This window comes from Corylus avellana, chromosome 1, assembly GCF_965113065.1.
Source record: "Corylus avellana chromosome 1, dhCorAvel1.hap1.2, whole genome shotgun sequence".
In the NCBI taxonomy this organism is placed as follows: domain Eukaryota; kingdom Viridiplantae; phylum Streptophyta; class Magnoliopsida; order Fagales; family Betulaceae; genus Corylus; species Corylus avellana.
In genome coordinates this window covers 46,956,018-46,973,169 of record NC_142490.1, presented here as the reverse complement: position 1 = coordinate 46,973,169, position 17,152 = coordinate 46,956,018, and the positions used below count along the sequence as shown (strand labels likewise).

General features: G+C 35.0%; 5 protein-coding genes and 1 pseudogene across 5 annotated transcripts; 5 read left to right on the top strand and 1 right to left on the bottom strand.

Annotated features, from left to right (window-relative positions):
• Positions 1–1,743: 1,743 nt before the first annotated feature.
• Positions 1,744–2,141, top strand: LOC148589965 (non-specific lipid-transfer protein A pseudogene; annotated as a pseudogene).
• Positions 2,142–5,680: 3,539 nt separating this feature from the next.
• LOC132173030 (non-specific lipid-transfer protein P3-like) lies at positions 5,681–6,342 on the top strand. Its single transcript, XM_059584592.1, has 2 exons — positions 5,681–6,053; positions 6,161–6,342. Exons 1-2 carry the CDS (start codon positions 5,698–5,700, stop codon positions 6,168–6,170), a joined length of 366 nt encoding a protein of 121 aa, XP_059440575.1. The 5' UTR covers positions 5,681–5,697; the 3' UTR covers positions 6,171–6,342.
• Positions 6,343–9,105: 2,763 nt separating this feature from the next.
• LOC148589964 (non-specific lipid-transfer protein-like) lies at positions 9,106–9,576 on the top strand. The gene is made up of 2 exons (XM_088515926.1): positions 9,106–9,465; positions 9,567–9,576. The coding sequence occupies exons 1-2, from the start codon at positions 9,107–9,109 to the stop codon at positions 9,574–9,576; spliced, it is 369 nt and encodes a 122-aa protein (XP_088372052.1). The 5' UTR covers position 9,106.
• A 1,167-nt stretch (positions 9,577–10,743) lies between these two features.
• On the top strand, positions 10,744–11,181 carry LOC148589963 (uncharacterized). Its single transcript, XM_088515924.1, has one exon. It carries the CDS (start codon positions 10,744–10,746, stop codon positions 11,179–11,181), a length of 438 nt encoding a protein of 145 aa, XP_088372050.1.
• Positions 11,182–12,476: 1,295 nt separating this feature from the next.
• On the top strand, positions 12,477–12,851 carry LOC132172243 (non-specific lipid-transfer protein 1-like). Its single transcript, XM_059583712.2, has one exon. The coding sequence runs from the start codon at positions 12,495–12,497 to the stop codon at positions 12,849–12,851; it is 357 nt and encodes a 118-aa protein (XP_059439695.2). The 5' UTR covers positions 12,477–12,494.
• An 854-nt stretch (positions 12,852–13,705) lies between these two features.
• Positions 13,706–16,684, bottom strand: LOC132172242 (uncharacterized). Its single transcript, XM_059583710.2, has 4 exons — positions 16,247–16,684; positions 15,047–15,496; positions 14,380–14,686; positions 13,706–14,010 (listed from the first exon to the last, which is right to left on the bottom strand). The coding sequence occupies exons 1-4, from the start codon at positions 16,634–16,636 to the stop codon at positions 13,874–13,876; spliced, it is 1,284 nt and encodes a 427-aa protein (XP_059439693.1). The 5' UTR covers positions 16,637–16,684; the 3' UTR covers positions 13,706–13,873.
• Positions 16,685–17,152: the final 468 nt, after the last annotated feature.

The following is a 17,152-nucleotide window of genomic DNA, read 5'->3' as shown; positions in this document are numbered from 1 at the left end:
AGTGTATCACGTCATCACCAATAGAATGATGATACATGTCATTCTTATTTAAAAGTAAATAAATATATTAAATATATAAATTATTTTTAATATTAAAAAAAATGAGGGCGGGGGAGGGGGTGGCCGGATAGAAATAGACACCAGGGTGGCTCCTTGGCCACCCCTTCCCCCAAAGGGGGTGGCTACCAACCGGCAACCAACCCATATTTAAAAATTAAAAATAAAATAAAAATAAAAAATAAAAAATTAATTTGTAAATTTTATGGGTAATTATCATTTCCGCCCAATGAATTGCGACCACTCGATTATCATATACCTCCATCAACTACTAACTTTACATTACGACCACGGCCATCAAATTAAACTATATCCTTTCGGTACCAAAACCCACATTCCGTTGGTCAAGGTTGTTTAGTCGGACGGGATCAACTGGCCATCACGTACGTGTGACTAGTTCATAGGTAGGGATTCGGTGGTGAGTGGGTGGGCGTTGGGTTAGAATTAACAAAAAATTTCATAAGATTTATTTGAATTAAAGACACTGTACAGGGAGAGGGAAAATATTGAAGGGGAAAGTATTAGGCGAGAGCTAGGAAAATTAAGCTCGCGCACTAACAAAAATAATTTTGGTGCGCTTGCTATCCAGGCACCCTTATTTAAGTGCGCCTGGCTGGCAAACACCCCTAATTAAGGGCGCTTGCCAGCCAAGCACCCTTAATTAAGGGCGACTAGCTGGTAGGCGCCCTTAATTAAGGGCGTATGGCTGGCTAGCGCCCCTAATTAAGTGTGCTTGCCTGCCAGGCGCACTTAATTAAGGGCGCCTAGCTGGCAGACACTCCTAATTAAGGGCGCCTAGCTAGCAGGCGCCCCTAATTAAGGGCGATTGGATAGCAGGCGTCCCAAATTAAGAGCGTTTGCCAGCCAAACACCCTTAATTAGGGGCGCTTGCCAACTAGACACACTTAATTAAGGGTGCCTAGCTGGCAGGCGCCCCGAATTAAGGGCGCCTAGATAGTAGGCATCCCGAATTAAGGGCGCTTGCTAGCCAGACGCACTTAATTAAGGGCGCTTGCCAACCAGGCGCACTTAATTAAGGGCGCCTAGCTGGCAAGCGCCGCTAATTAAGGACGCCTGGATAGCAGGCATCCCGAATTAAGGGCGCTTGCCAGCCAGGCGCCCTTAATTAGAGGCGCTTGACAGCCAGGCACACTTAATTAAGGGCGCCTAGCTGATAGTCGTCTTTAATTAAGGGCGCCTGGATAGCAGGTGTCCCAAATTAAGGGCGCTTGCCAGCCAAGCACCCTTAATTTGGGGCGCTTGCCAGCCAAGCGCACTTAATTAGGTACGCCTGGATAGCAGGTGTCCAGAATTAAGGGCGCTTGCCAACCAAGCGCCCTTAATTAACTAAATTGGGGCATGCCCTATTGGAATGTCCCAAATTAAGGGGACGTGTTTTTGGGCAGGCGTTGCTAATTTTATTTTGTGTCGTTTACACAGTAAAACATCCCTATAAGGGGATGTTTTATTAAAGCGCCTCTATTCCAAGCGTCACTAAACCTTGTTTTTTTTGTAGTGATATACAAGGCAATGAATTAACTTATTAACTTTCTTTCTTCTTTTTTTACCTTAGAAGTGAATTGCTTATTAACTTCACTTTAATGATAGTTATTAAGGGTACTCATGGCAGGGCTCTATAAATAGAGCTTGAACTTATACTCCAAACCATGCTCATTTCATATTTGCAGAAAAGAAACGATTATTAATCTTTCAAAAGAGAATTAATGGAGAACAAAATGATGGGTTGTGCTGTATTGGCCTTCGGGTTGATGTTTTTGGTCCTAAATGCAAGTGGGAGGCCTTCCAATGACATATCATGCATGAGTGCTTTAATAAGTTTGTTGCCGTGCCAGTCATTCTTGGTGGGTTCTGGCCCAGCGTCGCCCACTGCTGCTTGTTGCCTAGGTGCACAAAATGTGCTGAATCAGGCTACCACTCCTGAATCACGCAAGGTTCTGTGTGAGTGTTTCAAAAAGGCTGGAAAAGATATGGGTGTTAAGCCTGAGAAAGCTAAACAAATTCCCGATCTCTGCAAAATCGACGTTCCTGTACCCATTGACCCTGATGTGGACTGCAGCAAGTAATCTCTCTCTCTCCCTCCCTCTTAGTTTGCACTTGATTAGAGTATCTATATTTATTCTTGATGAGTTCTTTTAATTAACTAATATGTTTTCCTTGGTTGTACGTGCAGAATCCAATGATGCTCTCATACGGAGATGTACGTCAGTGAAATAAACTTGGGAGAGAAGGAGCAATTTAATTTTCCAAAAAATTATCGTGTTGAAAGAAATATGGATTTGGACTGTTTACGTATGGACCTGGACTATAGTCGATCCATATAGTAATCTAAATGATCAATAAAATAATTCCTAGTTTCTTTGCAATTCTCTCTACATATTCGGCCTGATATTGTTCTTTCTACGTACTCTTTTGAATAAACCTCAATATAGTCAATATTCTTTAATTAATTAAGGTTCCAAATTATGGTAAATAAATAATAAAAAAATGCATTAATATCGTTTGATTCTCTTAAAATTTTTAATATATATATATAACTTTTTTGGCATTGGAAGGATGTTGACATTTTTTTGATAGTTTAGCTAATTAGCTGTCATTGTAAATTATGGTGGGAATCTATGGCTACTCAATACAAGGACTATAATTTTAAGAATTTTTTAAAAAAAATTATGAATTATATTTTTGTCATGATGGGGGATCCGAGGATATTGACAATGAGATGGTAGTTTAAAGGGATATGTGGACAGCAATAATAATCAAATTGGATTAAATATTTAGTTTTATGTTTAATTTTTAAGAGGCAATGAAAATAATTAAAGAAGTTGCTACAAAGTACTGTACGTATTTTGTAGTATAATGAAGGCAGACATGGCTGTAATAAAAATTATATATGTGGAATTGAACTCTTTTTTCTCTTTCTCTCCCTTCGGCTTCTTTCAAGAGGAGATGATTTTTATTAATGGAACCGAGCTTGGTTTGAGAGAGAGATTAGCTTGGAAGAAATAAAGTAGATAAAAATTTTAAATTTTTAGTATGTGATAAAAAAAAAATTGTTTTTTCATTATTCTTTTAAAATTTAAATAGTAATAAAAAGTGATTGATGTGATATATATATATATATATATATATATATATAAAAGAATATTGAGAAAGTTAAAAAATAAAATAAAAATAAAAATAAAAAAAGAAAAAGGGCACAACCCAATATAGTTCTGTGTCTCCCTCTAAATAAATGCAATTTCAATCATTTTTTCTCATTTTCTCCTTCACCATGTTTCATCTGATTACAAATTACTCATCACCAAAGATTGAGAGACCAAAAAAATAAAACCATTCGCTACAATATTCTTAAAGAAACCACAACAGATTCAACCTATCCGTAATGCTACAAATCCTAAGTTGTCATGCCGAGGCTCTCATTTTGATCCTACTCCTCAACTCCAACGGAAGCTCTTTCCCATTGAGAAATTGAGAGAAATATATATTGGGTTTTGCTTGGACTTGGGTGGGAGGAAAAGGACTTGGGTTTTGCTTGGACGCGCGTGAGGAGAAAGAACACGAAATGCCAGAAGTTTTCAAAGGCAGAAGCCACGGGATGAGCTTGTTTAAGCATGTTTTAATCAAAATATTTAAGATCCGATCCATATTTTTCAATACGGATATGACTCTCCCTATCAATGGTCTATCAATCAGCTCTCCCTCACGCTAGTCATAAATCTATTGGTTCACGTCATAAATCCGAGCACATACAACACATCAGATACTCGGTCCATGCTCTTTGTAAGCCAGATTCTTGAACTGCCCTTCTACAACCTCTCTAAGATCAGGAGTTTTGGACTCTATAATAGAAAATAAGTCTCCATACATCTTAGTTATGAGCTTGTTGAACTTGTCGGCCTATGCATCGGCCACTTTCTTCAATGAATATTGATCACCGTTCTCTTTTAGAGCATTAGCAGCAGCTTTCTAACCATTTTCCCTTAATTTAGAGAATAAAACTACATTTTTATTTCTTATAAAAAAAATATTTTACATTAGATTCCTTTATTTTTTTTTATATGAATTAAATATTATTTCTTTTTACCATTGCAACCAATGAGAGAGTAGAGAGGAGAGAGAATCAATTTTTTATAATTTAATGATGCATTGGGAAACACGGTAGATGCCCTTTGATGTTGGTTATATTTAGGGCTTTTGATGTGGGTGATTTTTTGTGGTTTTTTTTTAGATTTTCCCTAAACATAGATAAGAGAATAGACTATAGGAAGTTTGCTGCTAGTGCTCTTAGAGAGGGTATTAATTCGTAACACTGTTGAAAGAATATTGTCTTTTAATGTATTACGGCATTTGTCACCAAGTTGTTGAGAACTATTAGGGTAGAACTTATTTATATAGGAGATAGATTTGCGGATATCCTTATTGACATTGCAAATCAACTCCACCATAAGCTCTAGAGATCCTAATAGTAAAGGATTGAACCCAGCAAAGATAGCAATGTTAGAGCAGCTACAGATAGCAATTCAGTTAGAGCAGCTCCAGCAGCGAAAACACCTCAGAATAAAAATAATTCAAGCTATATTAATATATTGGGAAGATATTAAATATAGCTTAAAATGATACTATGTTAGATTTTAAATGAAACTTTGTTAGATTGTAAATAAAACTATGTGTAGCCGTTTAAATTAGAGTCTCTCACGCATGTGGATCAATCACAAGGGTAAGTTCCATGACTTGCATGCAATGCCATGCACCATTACCCTAGCAAAGCATGAACTGGGACAAAGTTGGGGAAAGAGGTGGAAAGGAGGAGGAACTCCAACTTAAGAGTTTTTAAATTTTTCTAAGGATCCATGTTGAAAAGAAATTCAAACATTATTAATATTCTAAATGAGGCAAATAATGATGTGAGAACTCGAAATGAAAAGCAGGCTGCGGGGTTCACCGACCCCATGCAGCTTAGGGTGTTGAGCTCATCTACGTACCATGGCCTGAGGACCCCACAACCTCTCTCACTTAGGCCAAATTTCATAGAAATTTCATACCAAAAAAAAATTGCATAAAATATTTTCTAAAAACATTTTACATAGAAAAAAGCTTTGAAATCACATATAACCTTAAAAGGGTTCAAAGATATATAATTTTGGTATTAAATATTTTATACAGTACTTTGACAGTGTAATAAACTACGAAGTGACTGAAATGTTGTTCTGCCTTACTCGACTGAATTATCTCTTTATAATAATCAATCAATATAACGGAAATTACAAGTTTGAACTTTACATCTAATCTATACATTTAAACTTACTACTAATCTATGAGATAAATTCAAATGTGTACAGATGAGAAGTTGGGTTATCATTATTCTTTACAGACCATGACTTTCTTATAAAGAAGGTACGTAGAAACTTGGTTTTGTAGTTTTGTTTTTAACATATATACAAGGCAATGAATTAACTTTCTTTCTTCTTTTTCCACCCTAGAAGTGAATTGCTTATTAACTTCACTTTAATGATAGTTATTAAGGGTACTCATGGCAGGGCTCTATAAATAGAGCTTGAACTTATACTCCAAACCATGCTCATTTCATATTTGCAGCGAAATTAATCTTTCAAAAGAGAATTAATGGAGAACAAAATGATGGGTTGTGCTGTATTGGCCTTCGGGTTGATGTTTTTGGTTCTAAATGCAAGTGGGAGGCCTTCGAATGACATATCATGCACGGATGCTTTAACAAGTTTGTTGCCGTGCCAGTCGTTCTTGGTGGGTTCTGGCCCAGCGTCGCCCCCTGCTGCTTGTTGCCTAGGTGCACAAAATGTGCTGAAACAGGCTACCACCCCTGAGGTACGCAAGGTTCTGTGTGAATGTTTCAAAAAGGCTGGAAAAGATATGGGTGTTAAGCCTGAGAAGGCTAAACAAATTCCCGATCTTTGCAAAATCGATGTTCCTGTACCCATTGACCCCGATGTGGACTGCAGCAAGTAATCTCTCTTCCTCCCTCTTAGTTTGCACTTGATTAGAGTATCTATATTTATTCTTGATGAGTTCTTTTAATTAACTAATATGTTTTCCTTGGTTGCACGTGCAGAATCCCATGATGCTCTCTTGGGGAGATGTACGTCGGAGAAATAAACGTAGGAGCGAAGGAGCAATTTAATTTTCCAAATGTATCGTGTTGAAAGAAATATGGATTTGGACTGTTTACATATGGACCTGGACTATAGTCTATATAGTAATCTAAATGAATAAAATAATTCCTAGTTTCTTCGCAATTCTCTCGACATATTTGGCCTGATATTTCTACTCTTTTGAATGAACCTCCATATAGTCAATATTATTTAATTAAGGCTCCAAATTATGGTAAATAAATAATAAAGATATACATTAATATCGTTTGATTCTCTTAAAATTTCTAATATTCTTAACAAAAAAAAAAAAACCCTTTTTGGGCATTGGAAGGACATTGACATTTTTTGATAGTTTAACTAATTAGCAATCATTGTAAATTATGATGGGAATCTATAATTTTAAGATTTTTTTTTAAAAAAAAAAAAAAAAATTATGAATGATATTTTTGTCATGAGGGAGAGAATATTGACACAATTGCTAGTTTGGGGGGAAATTAACAATGAGATGGTAGTTTAATTTTTGTTTGAAAGTGTACGGACAGTCTAGTGGAAACGTGCGACAATTTTTATGTGGCAACAACATTTTTTTTTTTTTTTGCAACAAATTACAATCAACTAGCCCATAATCCGTGCAATACGCATGATTCTTCATTATGATTGGTGTCAATATTTTTTTTTTATATTTTTAAATCAACTATTAGATTTGTGGACTTATAGCATTCACATCCGGCTTAACAAAATAGCATTTTTACTATTTTATTGAGCCATTGTGTTAAAATCACTCTCCATCTAGCTCAGCAAACTAGCCAAGAGTTTGCTAACGAGCTACAATGCTCAACAGCTTTGTTGAGCGTATTGTAGCTCAACAATGTATAATTTTATTAATAAAAAAATCATTTCATTACCTCTCCTCTAATTAAAAATCATTTAAACTTCTCTCTCCTCCCTCATAGAACTACATAAGAATAAAAAAATAATAAAAATAAAATATTTTTAATGAAATATTAAAAGTTGATAGTTAAAATGCTAAGCCGGATGTAGGTATTTTAAAAAGTTGATAGTTAAAATAGAAAGAAAAAAAAAAAAGGAAAAAAAATGATATTTTGACTAAATTTAACTAAATTTTTACTGAGCCGGATGTGAATGCTCTAAGTACTTAGATTTGTGGATTTATTTTACAAATCAACCATTAGATATGTGGACACCAATTCTGCAAATCTAATGATTGATCTATTGAAATATTTATTGGAGAATATGGAAGAGTGGGCAAATTATTGATATCAATCATTTCTCTAATTTAGTTACAAAATTTAAAAAGTATTATAATTGTACTTTTCATTATTATAAGTTAAAAAAACATGTTTTTATTGTACATTTATTTAATGCAATCAAATAAATCTACTTATGTTAGGTTCAATGCTTAATTATCTCTTTGATGTTTTTAAGTGTTTATGTTCATTTTCTACACAATAATCAAATAAGTTTTTACTTCTTTTTTTTTTTTTTTGCTCTCAAAAGTATAAAAATCACTTCCAAAAATCATACAAATGAAAAATAAATCACATAAAACATTCAAATGAATTAAACATATTACCCTTAACTTTAGTTTAATTCATATGAATAATAACTTGTTAAAATCTTTGTTCCCATAGAAGTAGTTTAAAATGAAAAAATTTAAAGAAAAACAAAATTGCAAGAGGAAAACTTGAGTTCTACCTAATCAAAACATGAATAGAAAGCTAGCATGAATCTCTAATATTGTTGATGTTTTCAATACAAATAAAACTCATAATTATGAACATTCGAAAAAAAGTACAAAGAAAAATAAACAAAATCTTTTTTATGAATAAAAAATAAAACAAAAATTTTCACTCAACATTTAACGCAATCAAATAATGGTGTGTTTAGCATTGCGATTTAATAGACAAAAAATGCGATTTAAACCAAATAGCAAAAAGTTGGTTGTTTGGGATTGAAAAAACTGTGATTTGAAAACACAGAAAATATGCATTTTTAAATCGCAAGTAATGAGATGCTTTTTTGAAAATGTATAATTTTAAAAGCTAAATTGCACTTTTAAAGGCCAAATTGCGATTTTGCTAAACACTTAACTGCTTTTGTAAAAATCATATTTTCAAATCGCACATTCTAAAATCCCAATCCCAACATTAGGTCCAATGCTTAATTATCTCTCTTGCATTTTATAAAATTTGTATTTGTAATTATAAAATCACATTTTGTATAGTTGTTTTCCGATTTCTTTCTTTTAAAAAAAAAAAGAAAAAAAAAATTCTTATATGATTTTTTAAGGGTTTTAAAGTAACGTATTAACATATATATATATAGCTCTTGATTCTATATACTATATATGATTTTCTTTTAAAATCCTATATATGGTTTTTTTTTTTTTTTTTTTAATCTAGCTATATATGGGATTCTATATATCATAATTCATAAAAGAGTTTTTAAGTAACGTATTAACGCACATCTAACTCTTGATTCTATATATGAGTTTTTAAGTAAAGGTATTAATATATATTAAATAGACTAGTTCAATTTTAGTCAAAGCCAGTTCACTACTTAAAAAATCAGTTCACTTACTATATATATATATATATATATATATATATATGATGCTATAATACCAAATTGTCACACAATATATATATTATAAGATTCCCATCCTAAAAAAGAAGTTTTAACTCCGGTCAATGGTTGCCATATGATATGGGCACCAATTAATGTAGCAGATTCTCTCCGTTTTTCTTCTTCTTTTTTGAATCCTGTATCTAAGAGAAAGTCTATATATATAATCCGTTTTTCTTCTTCTTTTTTGAATCCTGTATCTAAGAGAAAGTCTATATATATAATCCGTTTTTCTTCTTCTTTTTGTATCAAAGAAAAAGATGGAGAAGAAAATGATGGGTTTGTCTGTATTGGCTTTAGGGTTGGTGTTTTTGGTGTTCAGTGCGTGCCCTTCAGATGGCGCCATAACATGTCCTGATGCCGTAAAGAGTTTTAGTCCCTGCAAGGCCTTCTTGGTGGGTTCCGGCCCTCAACTGCTGCCAAGCCATGAGTGCTGTGTCGGCGCACAAGGCGTTTTCAAACCGTCCGCCAGCGCCACCCAAACACGCAGGGCCCTTTGTCAATGTCTCAAAAACTTCGCCATACAAGTTGGTGTTAAGCCTGAGAGAGCTAATCTCATCCCCCAAGCTTGCAAAGTCGACAATCCTATACCCATTGGCCCTAATGTCGACTGCAGAGTGTAATTTCTCTCTCTCTCTCTCTCTTTGATCTCAAAGTGTATTCTTGATATACAGATATACTCTCTTAACTGATTATATGTTTTTCGTTGGTGATGTGCAGAGTTTCATGATGTTCTAAAGGGCATTGAAATAAATTAACTTGCTGGAGGGACAGTAATAATCAAATTGGATTAAATATTTAGTTTTATGTTTTATGAGACTATGAAATAAAGAAATTGCTATAAAGTACTGTATATGTTTTGTAGTCTAATGAAGGCAGACATTGCTGTAATAAAAATTATATATGTGGAATTGAACTCCTTTTTCTCTTTCTCTTTCTCTCCCTTTGGCTTCTTCTAAGAAGAGATGATTTTTATTAATGGAACGGAGCTTGGTTTGAGAGAGAGATTAGCTTGGAAGAAAAACGATGGCTTGAGAGAGAGATTAGGTTAATTGGAAGAAGAAACGTTAAAATACAAGCTAATACCAGTGGTGAGTGTAAGGTTAGAACAAATGGAAATATCTATGGAAATGTCAAATTTCTTTTAAAAGTCTATGGAAATGTCAAATTTCTATTAAAAGATGTAAAATGGAGTTTTACACCATATTCTAGTAACGGAGAGGCTTATGCGGTAGTTCCAAATGGACGGCTAAGATCGTCCAACCGCAATAAAAATTTAATTTTTTTAAAAGAAATAATATAATATTAATTAATTATTAAAAAATAAAAAAATTAAAACTATTAAAAAAAGAAAATAAAAACTAAAAGGGGTGGCCCCAGCCACCCCTTGGCCAAAATAGGGTGGCCGGACCACCCCATTTTGGCCAAGGGGGTGGTTTTTTTTTTTTTTTGGCCTTTTGGGGGTGGTCTTAGCCATGGGGGTGGCTCAACCACCTCCATATCGGCGGTATGGGGGTGGCCAAAACCACCCCATGCCCTTGGTGGTGGTCCGGCCACCCCCAAAACCTTTTTTTTTTTTTTGGCCTTTTGGCCTTTGGGGGGTGGCCGGACCACCCCCTTGGCTATGGGGGGTGGTTCGTCCACCCCCAGATCGACCATGGGGTGGCCCCTTTGAATTTCCTTTTTCTTTTAATTTTATTAGTTTTTTAATATTTTTATTTTTCTTTAAAAAATTAATTTTTTATTGTCCAATGGGGATTGTTTTGAACTACTGCACTGTGCGGTAGTTTTGAACTACCACACATAAGCCTTGCCCTTCTAATAAAAGAGACTCGCTTGGATTAATCCTCAACAAGGCTGGTATAATGTGAATTGGGATGCAGCGGTTGGGAAGCAAATGGAGAGGATAGGATTGGGTGTGGTCGTCCGAAATCATCAAGGCGAGCTAGTGGCAGCGAGGAATCTCACGCGGGTGGGCCTACTCGAACCAGCAGCAACTAAAGCTTTAGCAGCTACCATGGCCATTCAACTAGCACATGAAATGGGTCTCTTGCAGATTAATGTGGAGGGGGATGCAAAGGTGATCATTGAGGCAGTAGTGTCTACAACACTAGATTGGAGTCGAAGGGGCCATCTGATTGAAGATATACGGTCTGCCTTTCAGAATTTCCTCCATTGGACAATGACTTACGTAAAAAGAGGTGCAAATCAAGCTGCTCACATGGTGGCAAGGTTGGCAACAACACAGGTCATGGAAAGTACGTGGAAATGCAATTTTCCTGCATGTATACGTGAGATTTGTGTTTTAGAGCGAACATCATTGAACCTATGTTGAATATTTTCTTGAGAATGAGATAATATCATGTTTTCCATAAAAAATAAAAAAATAATAAAATAAAATAAAAAAGAAAAAAAAAAGAGACTCTCTTGATGAAATTCTAGCTAAGACCAACAATGTTACAAGAAAGATTAAATGGATTAGCCATATTATCAATTGAAAAGGGGATGTTAGAAAATCTTGAATATAAAAACCTAATTAGTAATTTTGCATCTCAAAAAGCAAGAATAATAATTTTTAAATAAAAAATATAATATTAATATTAAAATAAATATTATTTAATTAATATTTAAATATTAAAAAAAAAATACTCCACTTAAACTTTACACCTTATGCCTCAAAATATATCGAGTCCGTCCTGCCACAGCTCTTGTTACATTAGCACTTTGGCACTTCCAAGATAAACTCATAAAAGTAAATTTTAGCGATTCATCTCATCCATTAGTACAAGCAAGTAGTCCTCGATATATATTGAGGAAATTCATTGGCATTCTACTAAAGCGTCTAGCCTTTCGGTTATGAGGAAATAATAAATAATAAATTTCATCATTTAATACTCTTACCACTCTCTTTTCCTGCTATGATAAATCTAAACTAAAAATAAATTATAGCTTTAATTACTTAATCAATGTTCTTGCGATCCTATTAAAGTCTAACTTTAATGCAACATTAATTAAAGGGTGTTTGACAGTCAAACTGCCCATTGTTTAATTTGCTTTATTAATTAGAAGCGGAAACTATGAACTTATTTTATTGGATTAAGATATACTGCAATTTTAAAGAAATTGTAGATTTTAAAATGATGTGAATTCAAAACCCTTTTTTTTTGCATCAAACGGCTCGAAAAATGCTACCTATTAAAAGGGTGGCATGTTACCGAGGGAGGCAAATACAATTTTCCTTCCAAAAAGCTTTTTATTTACTTTTGAAGAAACGTTTCTTCAATAAATCAAAAGACAATTTTTTGCTCGGAGTTTTTCTACGACATGAAGCACAAAAACTTAATGAAAATATACTCAAATCTCTTGCTAACATGTCACATTTTTAATATGTACCATTTTTCATGTTGTTTGATGGCCCCCCCTCCCCCCCCCAAAAAAAAAAAAAAAATCACCTTAATTCACATCATTTGAAAATTTTACAATTTATTTTTTGAAATTGTAAAAGAAATAAGCTTTTCTTCATAATAAGAAGTGCTTTAACTCGACTTTAATGATGGGCACAAGGGCATTGTTGGCACATCACTATAAGAAAAAATAGCACCAAATGGTTCATTTTGAGCAGCGCAATAGTTCATAGTCCAGAAGAGAATGGAGAAGAAAATGAAGGGTTGGTCTGTATTGGCTTTGGGGTTGGTGATTTTGGTGTTTAACGCAAGCCCTTCAGATGCCACAATTACATGCCTTGATGCCATTGTAGCTTTGATTCCCTGCGAGCTGTTTTTGGTGGGATTTGGCCCAGCGGCACCAAGCCGCTCTTGCTGTATGGGTGCTGAGTATGTGTACAAACAGGCTAGCACCACCCAATCACGCAGAGTTCTCTGTGAATGTTTCAAACAGGCTGCAATAGATATTGGTGCTTTGCCTGAGAGGGCCCAACTGCTTCCTCAATTGTGCAAAATCCATATTACTGTGCCAATTGACGTCCATGTGAATTGCAGCAAGTAATCTGTGTGTGTGTATGGGTGTGCCTACTGTGTCTGTGTGTGTGTGCCCAAAAACATGGTTGGAATGTGCTTTGATGGCTCAAAGTAGGGCGGTAATTGATGTTGTCGTGTCGGTTTCGGGCATGTCAAGGTATAGGTAGCCTATGTAGGTCAATTATAATCCGACCCATTTAATTAAATGGGTTATACCCTTCAATTCTAATTCACTAATTTCATGTCAAGTTCGCGGGTTATATAAAAAATTGTTAGCCCTTATATTGCTTGTTAGGTTCGGGTTGTGTCGAAACATAGGTTAGCCATAATCCGCTAATTCAGTGTTGGGTTTATGCCAATATTTCTGACCTTATTTGACCGCTAGTGTTCATAGAATAAGCCATCTTTGAGCATTTTCTTTCCTTCTCTAATTCATAAGTTCATATTAAGAAAACATCATATCATTTATTAGACACCATGAATGGCTTTTGAATTCTCTCAGCTAATAAGTTTTTTTCTTTTGTGATATGCAGACTTTCTAGATGAAATGGAGTGACGAACATGGGGAAGGACTTGCAATAACTGAAAAAAGTATGATCTGATAATGTTCTAGAGCTTGATTCCTTTCTGCAATCTGACATGCATATATGGGCAGCAATTATATGAATAAAGGGATCTGTCTTGTATCACATGAAAAGTTTCACTATATTTGCATTGTGTGCAATAGCATTATCAATCAACATGGAGCTCAGTTGATGTGTTTTCGTCTAGTGAGGCCAATTTCAAGTTCTTTAAGTGTTAGTCAACAGTATCACACTATCATAAGCGATTGTGCGCCATGGCTGTCTCTGATGACAATAGTTGGTTTTTGGTAATTGGCAGAGGAAATATGTAATATTTCATTGACTAAAACTACATTATCCAGTTATAAAGATTCACTTAAACCAGCGCAAGCCGAAGTAAAAAAATTTACAATTTTAGCTAATTACATTTAGGATCCATATGTATGCATAAAACTCTCTCTCTCTCTCTCTAAGTAGGAAAAAAAAATTAAGTTACACCGATTGTCTTGTTCAGCATCCAGAGCAGAAGAGCCAGTTGAATCACGAAAATGGAGTGAAGCCATGTTCTGTCCAGCATGAACCCATACAATGTAATTCCAGCTTTATTGTTCTCCAAATATGTCACTGGGAATTTAGCAAGCAAAACTCAGGATCCATAGTTTACATGGGAATTTAGAAAGCAAGAATAAAGCTACATGTTGTTTTGCTACATTTAGATCCTTCATGTTGTTTAGATTGAAACTTAAATCCTACTTGATGTTCACTAAAATGAATTCTACATTTCATTTAGAAAGGAAAACAAGAAGAAGTGCAAAAACAATAATCCTAGATGTGGTTTAGAGAAAAAGGAAATCAAATAAATTCCACATATTGCTTATGAGAAAAATTAAATGCCACATGCCATTCTCTGAAAAAAAAAAAACTATAGGTGATTACAAAAACCTTTTCCAATCCTACATGTTGTTTATAAACATTGATAATCTGATAACTCACCTAGAGCTTGCCTCTTCTGGATTGAAACTGTATGCGCAAAAATTGGCACCAACTTGGTATTGTCAATATCATCATCTCCATCTCCTTCTTCATTATCTGATTCCCAATCCACTCTAGTTGTAGGAAATACTTGTGCTGAAGTAATATGATCCCTTGGAGTCTCACAGTCCGCATTATCAAAAGAGTTTATTGTGGCGCAGACGTGCCACTTTGCAGCCAGACTTGTAACAGAATATGCTTTATGTGTAATCTTTGTTGCACTGCGCAAGCATATGAAAAGCCCAGTCACCAGGCTAATGGAGCATATCTGCACCATTACAATTAAGCAGAGTTAAATTCATTAATATATAGTTCTATGTTTTCTCACATATTATCTTGTAAGATTTTTATACTCAATGGTTCGGAAGACTTATTATTACCCTGTATCTGACTCTAACATTGCGTCTGAGTACACTTTTTGAGGCGAGTTTGAGAGTTCAGTGCTAACCATTCTCTCTTTTTCACAATTATTTAGCAAAAGAAAAAAGACGTGTTTGATGCACAGCCCTTTAAAATGTTTGTATCACTTGTTATTATCTATAGCATTAGTCCAATACATAATTATCAGCCTTTTAAATCTATATCATATTGTATATCACTAAGAGAAAGAATGGGAAACAATGCTTACTGCAAGTTCTCCAGCCTTGTAGATATTGACTTTAGCACTAGACCGTGTTGTCATTAGAAGGGAAGCGAGCTGACTTGCCGTGACCAAAACCAGAGAAAACAAAATGAATGCTCGGAAGCGATGGCTAATGATCCGTAGATTTCTTCTGATTCTGAGGTGGTCCATCAATATTGATCCCACCTCAGTTTCTTTCTGAAAAGATTGAGCAAAGTCTTCTAGTCTGAGTATTTGAAGATAGCAAATAGTTCGGAAGAGAATGCATACGAGGAAGAAAATTGCCGTCCGATAAATCCATGAACACAGCTCCAATGTGCATAAAATAGTGTCACTGATATAGATGTTACCATAATAGGGAAGTTCGGTGGATCCTGAAACATACCACCATACTTTGTAGGCACAAATGGCAACAAGACCTGGGAGGGTAAAAATCAATAGGAGCTTCATTGACCTCTGCAAGAACAAGAAAATAAAATTTTCAATCATTCACATATTTTCATGAGTTGTGACATGCGAAGTGATCCAAGCACTAGACTTCCAAATCATATGTAATATAGTGAACAGGAAGAAAAATAGAGATTGGCTATCATATTTGAACAGTACAGAATATGTTTGCTTTATGGGTGATTTTCATTTGAAAAACAAGTGGCTTGGTTTGGAGTCACAAACACTGAGATGCTTCATCTGTCTAAAATCATATACCAAGAAAGCAATGCTAAATGTCCTGTTCGTGAAATTGAGTTCAAAAGGTAGTTATTTCCTCAAAAGTCTTCTACAGAAAATGAGAAAGTTGTCGCAGTATTGTCTTGTTGCCAAGGAAGTTGGAGCCAAAACAGAGAAACAGGGGAAGGAGTTTACTGCCTAACTAGATTTGCCAGGAAACCTTGCACTGAAACCATAATCTCGCAATACATGTTGATATAATCTTGAGATGGCTGAATTTGTTTTTAACAAAGTTACTTTCTTTAAACATAAATAACAAAACAAGGCCTAAAGTTTACTGGATTTGCAATACAATATGTATGATTCAAAAATTGTATTCACATACACACGAAAATTTGAAGGAAAAGCTAATGTACATCGGATTTCTCAATTCTACATTCTTTCCTTTTGTCCCAATATGCAAAATGGTTGACTCAAACGATGCACAAACACTTAAGAGTCCAAGAAACAAGATTGGAAATGTTTGGAAGAAAAGTGCACCTGGAGCTGTTCTGCATACCCCCGTTGGATTTTGTCGCTGGCGTCACATAATTTATCGAGGAAGAGAAACCTTCTCAAACCATATTGACGAGACCAGCGAGAGAGACAGACGAATGAGAGCGTCGCGAATATGGAAAGAGAGAATTGGACCACTGCCCGGTATGGTCGGCTATGGTTGTCATCGCAGCTTGAGCATGAAAGGGCAAAATGGGATACAATTGGAACGCCGATGGTGAAAAGGGAGAAGATAAACCATGAGAGACAAGCTCTCCAAATATTGGATTGATCAAGGCACACCCATTTGAGGCATGATCTAAACCTCTTCAATTCAACTCCTTCCTTGTCTAAGTAGCCTGAAACTTGGGTGACAATCTCTCTTTCATCTTCCATAGTTTTGGGAATTTTGTCAAACTCAGAACCAGACAATTGGAAGAATGCATATAAAGAATGGGATTTTGAGATGGGAACTTGAAAGCTAAGAGAATGGTTGTTTTGAAGTCCTTCTCTCTCTCTTTCTTCCCAAAACAGGCTTGATCAAGGTGACAGGGTGCCATGCCCACACTGATATTTTCCACGTGTAAACTTTCATGCCATTGTTAAATAACTTTTTTTCATCACTATGAATTTGGTTTAGGTATTGCTAAAAAAAAAAAAAAAAAAAAAAAAGTATTTTTTAAGATTTAATTTCAATTTTTTTTTTTTTTTTTTACCGCAATTAAGCCCAATCCGTTTAGAGAACTTTCTTCGTCGATTCTCTATAATGAAAATGTCTTTTCCATGTCGACGACTTTCAAGATTATTGTTAGAAATACTACAACATTTACTAGAATATGTTTACAAATGTGCTTCATTCTTGGAAAGAACTACTAAATATGGTCGGGTATGCACAAATGTAGATGAAGTTAG

Bases quoted from the DNA above. Each gene is read 5' to 3' on its own strand.
- LOC132172243 (XM_059583712.2), top strand. From the start codon at position 12,495: ATGGAGAAGAAAATGAAGGGTTGGTCTGTATTGGCTTTGGGGTTGGTG.
- LOC132173030 (XM_059584592.1), top strand. From the start codon at position 5,698: ATGGAGAACAAAATGATGGGTTGTGCTGTATTGGCCTTCGGGTTGATG.
- LOC148589964 (XM_088515926.1), top strand. From the start codon at position 9,107: ATGGAGAAGAAAATGATGGGTTTGTCTGTATTGGCTTTAGGGTTGGTG.
- LOC132172242 (XM_059583710.2), bottom strand. From the start codon at position 16,636: ATGGAAGATGAAAGAGAGATTGTCACCCAAGTTTCAGGCTACTTAGAC. The intron at 14,687-15,046 runs GTAAGCATTGTT...GTAATGGTGCAG, and splicing joins ACAAGGCTGGAGAACTTGCA to ATATGCTCCATTAGCCTGGT. The intron at 14,011-14,379 runs GTGAGTTATCAG...CTAAATTCCCAG, and splicing joins CCAGAAGAGGCAAGCTCTAG to TGACATATTTGGAGAACAAT.
- LOC148589963 (XM_088515924.1), top strand. From the start codon at position 10,744: ATGGAGAGGATAGGATTGGGTGTGGTCGTCCGAAATCATCAAGGCGAG.